The sequence below is a fragment of the Cololabis saira genome, chromosome 21, assembly GCF_033807715.1.
Source record: "Cololabis saira isolate AMF1-May2022 chromosome 21, fColSai1.1, whole genome shotgun sequence".
In the NCBI taxonomy this organism is placed as follows: Eukaryota; Metazoa; Chordata; class Actinopteri; order Beloniformes; family Belonidae; genus Cololabis; species Cololabis saira.
The window spans coordinates 37032405-37035854 of NC_084607.1; the positions used below are offsets into that span (position 1 = coordinate 37032405).

General features: G+C 46.3%; 1 protein-coding gene across 1 annotated transcript; it reads left to right on the plus strand.

Annotated features, from left to right (window-relative positions):
- The first annotated feature begins 563 nt into the window (after positions 1-563).
- Positions 564-3233, plus strand: hspb9 (heat shock protein, alpha-crystallin-related, 9). The gene is made up of 2 exons (XM_061711944.1): positions 564-868; positions 2269-3233. The coding sequence occupies exons 1-2, from the start codon at positions 645-647 to the stop codon at positions 2729-2731; spliced, it is 687 nt and encodes a 228-aa protein (XP_061567928.1). The 5' UTR covers positions 564-644; the 3' UTR covers positions 2732-3233.
- Positions 3234-3450: the final 217 nt, after the last annotated feature.

Sequence of the window (3450 nt, forward strand, 5' to 3'; positions counted from 1 at the left end):
GTCCTGTCACTTATTCAAACACGTTTTAAATGGTTGCCAGACAACTGTTTCATTATTCTTGATTAGAACATGTTTTGGTTACAGCATTTCAGATTTTGGGGGCAAAAGAATGTAGGTTTCCTGTGGAAAAGTATTCAGAAACTAGAGCAGTCTTTCAAAGAAAATGCCACACACTTCAAGTTTGAAAATATTATAAATCATTGTGCTATTTGATGTCAGCGAGGTAGAAAGACATTTGTTCAGGAAACTGAAGAGCGAATATTTAATTCATGATATCAGTTGTTTTTAACTGTCAGTGCGGCCCCCAGATGTTTTAAGACTAGGGCACAATTTAAAAATCTGTATCTGCGTCACATGTCAGGCATGATGCTCATAAATAGGATGTCAACAGAACCCCCCGGACACAAACCACATATGACTACAAGCCGTCTTTAGGTTTGTGATGAGTAGCAGGGGATTCCTGACCTCGCTGGTCAGGTTAACTGACCGCAGTGAGCTCACAGGACACAAATAGCTATCTGGGGGGCGGCAGCAGTATATAAGGACTGCTGGGTAGACTCGGGCTAAGAACTCACGCCGAGCAAGAAAGGAGAAGCAAATAAAAAGCCTGTGCTAAGGAAAACAAACTTTTTTCCACCACTACCATGATGTCCCAGTATGCAGCGTTGACGGGCCTGTTCGGGGACGACCCTTTCCTGGACCGAGGGCAGCAGCTGTGGCCGCTGAGTCAGAAAGCTCTGTCCTCTCTGCAGCAGGACTTCTTCAACCGCAGGGTCACGCTAGCCGACGGCCTGCTGAGGGAGCTCCACACCGGCTCCCCGCTGCTCCGGCTCAGCCAGTTTCCTGTCATCTCCTCCACGCTGGCAAGGTATTGGAATTAACTATGGTCTGACACCGTGTCCTAACTGCATGCGACGCGAGCGAGCGTCAGCGACAAAAACAATTCTATTGCTTTATTTTCTATTGGACTGTCCAAACTGGCTGCGAGTGACGCAGCGCACTGTTTTGAGCTGAACTTTTGTCGGACGCCCTGCTTCTATTTTCTTCCTGTCGCTTGTGTTGAAAGCCGGTTGAAAGCGCTGTAGGAAACAGTCATGAATGAGGAACGGCTGATCCAGTTGAAATATCACAATTTAAATATCACAGTATCAAGCTTGTTTTCTGTATAGTAAGTACAAATGTAGGAAGATTACAAGTACTCACCCATCTTTTACTTGTCTCTTTACTCTTTTAGGAGTTATTTTAGGAGTTTCTTTCAGGAGGGCACGGGCGGGTAGTGCAGTGAATAAAGGCTGATTTATGGTTACGCGTAAAATCAACGGCGTAACCTACGGCGTACCCTACGCCGTAGGCTACGCTGTAGGCTCTGCGTTGGTGTAACGCGGACCCATAAATCAGCCTTTTAAAAAGCGAGTTTCAGCTGTCAATCAAAATAACGTGGGGGCCCATAACGCTTTCAGTGTGGACAGAGAGCGTCCGATGCCACGCAGTGCGACGCGATAGTCGGACGCTCGCGTGTAGTTAGGACAGGCTGTAAAGCCTGAATTCTGGTTCTGCGTTAAACCTACGCCGTAGGCTACGTGGCTACTTGCGAGTCTCTCCGTAGCTACGCCGTAGCCTGACCTGCACCTCCCAAAAAATGGAAGTACGACCCAACGCAGACGAGAGGGCTGTGATTGGTTTGCTTGGTAGCAACGCATTTCCAGTTCCGGTTCGTGAAGCAGTCGTGAACTTTCAGAGCTCTTCTCTTCGTGTGTGTGGGGGGTTGTTTTGTTTTTTTGCACAATAGTTGTCCTTATCTCTTTGATTCACTGTGACCGGAAAAGCCGGAAGCTAAACAAAGTATCAACTAGCGCTCTGGGGGGTACTGCACCGCGGAGAAATGGAGTAATGGAGAAGTCTGAAGGTTCACGACGGCGTCACGGTGACGGCGTAGGCTCTGAGTTGGTTTAACGTGGAACAGGGTTTGGGTTGGGTTAGGGTTAGACAGGGGTCGGCAACCCGCATGCGGCTCTGTATAAACCAGCCACAAACTCCGGAATTAAGTTGAATTCGGAATGGCCATTTTCATTCGGAATTAGGTGTTAATTTTTACTCATTTTAAATCGTATTTAATTTTAATTCTGAATTAAAGAGGAATTAAACTTCCCATGTAAACACACCCAATAAGCTCTTCCAACATGTTGGGTTGCTGCCCCTGGTCTGAGCGGTGGGTACACCTGATCTGATTGGTGATCCTAATGGGACCCACATGTCTGATTGTTTCAGGTTGAGTGAAAGTGAAGAACAGAAGAGAGAGTTGACCAGCACGGAGCTGCACAAGGACCTCCAGACCGCTGAAAGCAACAGCAGCGACCTCCTGGTGACCCTGGACGCTCGTGGTTACGCGCCAAGCGACATCACCGTCAAGCTGGAAGGGCGGAGACTCGCAGTCGTCGCCATGAAACAGGCGGGAGCGCAGGAAAGCCAGTCTTCCTCCTCCTCATCCTCCAGTGCCTACCTGTCCTCCTCGGCAGCATCTCAGAGGGGTTTTGCACAGAAGATAGATCTGCCAGCTCACCTGGATCTGTCGGGCCTCTCCTGCTCCCTGATGGATGATGGACAGCTTCGTATTCACGCTCCCACGGCCAAGCAGCCGGTCAGCGAGGAGCGCCAGGTGCCCATTCGGTTCAGATCATCACTGGAATTCCCCATCACTAAGGACGACACGGCAGAGGGACAAAAAGACTGATTTATGACACACACTCACCACTGTCTTACCCACACACACACACACACACACACACACACACACACACACACACACACACACACACACACACACACACACACACACACACACACACACACACACACACAAACCACTGAAAGACTGTATAAGGAGTTAAGTTTACAATAATCATCAGCAGAATTAATTTTGTACTACAGTATTTGCAATCTGTGTAAAGTGTAAAAATAAAGTCGAAATCAAAAAGTATTAGACCAAAAACGATGTGTGATTAGAGCTTTCTTGACCACATGATGGTGCCAACGATCAATTTTCCAACACCAAGAGTGTAAAAGAAGCAAGAGGGGGGTGGGCTGGTGTGAGACACAGTTTTTTTTTGTTATTAATCATTTTATTTAAGTATGTGACATTTAATTGTTGAAAACCAATCAACATAATATTCTTTTTCCATACATAATATGTTTATATGACACAAAAACCAAAATAAAATACAAATCAATCATCACCCTCCCTCTTCCCCTCCCCCTAATGCATCATTATGTTGTATCACCTTTGCCTTGTGTCAATATATATGCAGACATAGTACCTATATTTACGCAAATATACCACATATAAATACACATCAATACACCAAGCCGAAGAAGAGCACCTTATTAGCTCAAGTACAGTTTTAAAACATGTTTTGGAGCACCTCTGCGAATTGAGACCATATATTAATGTTC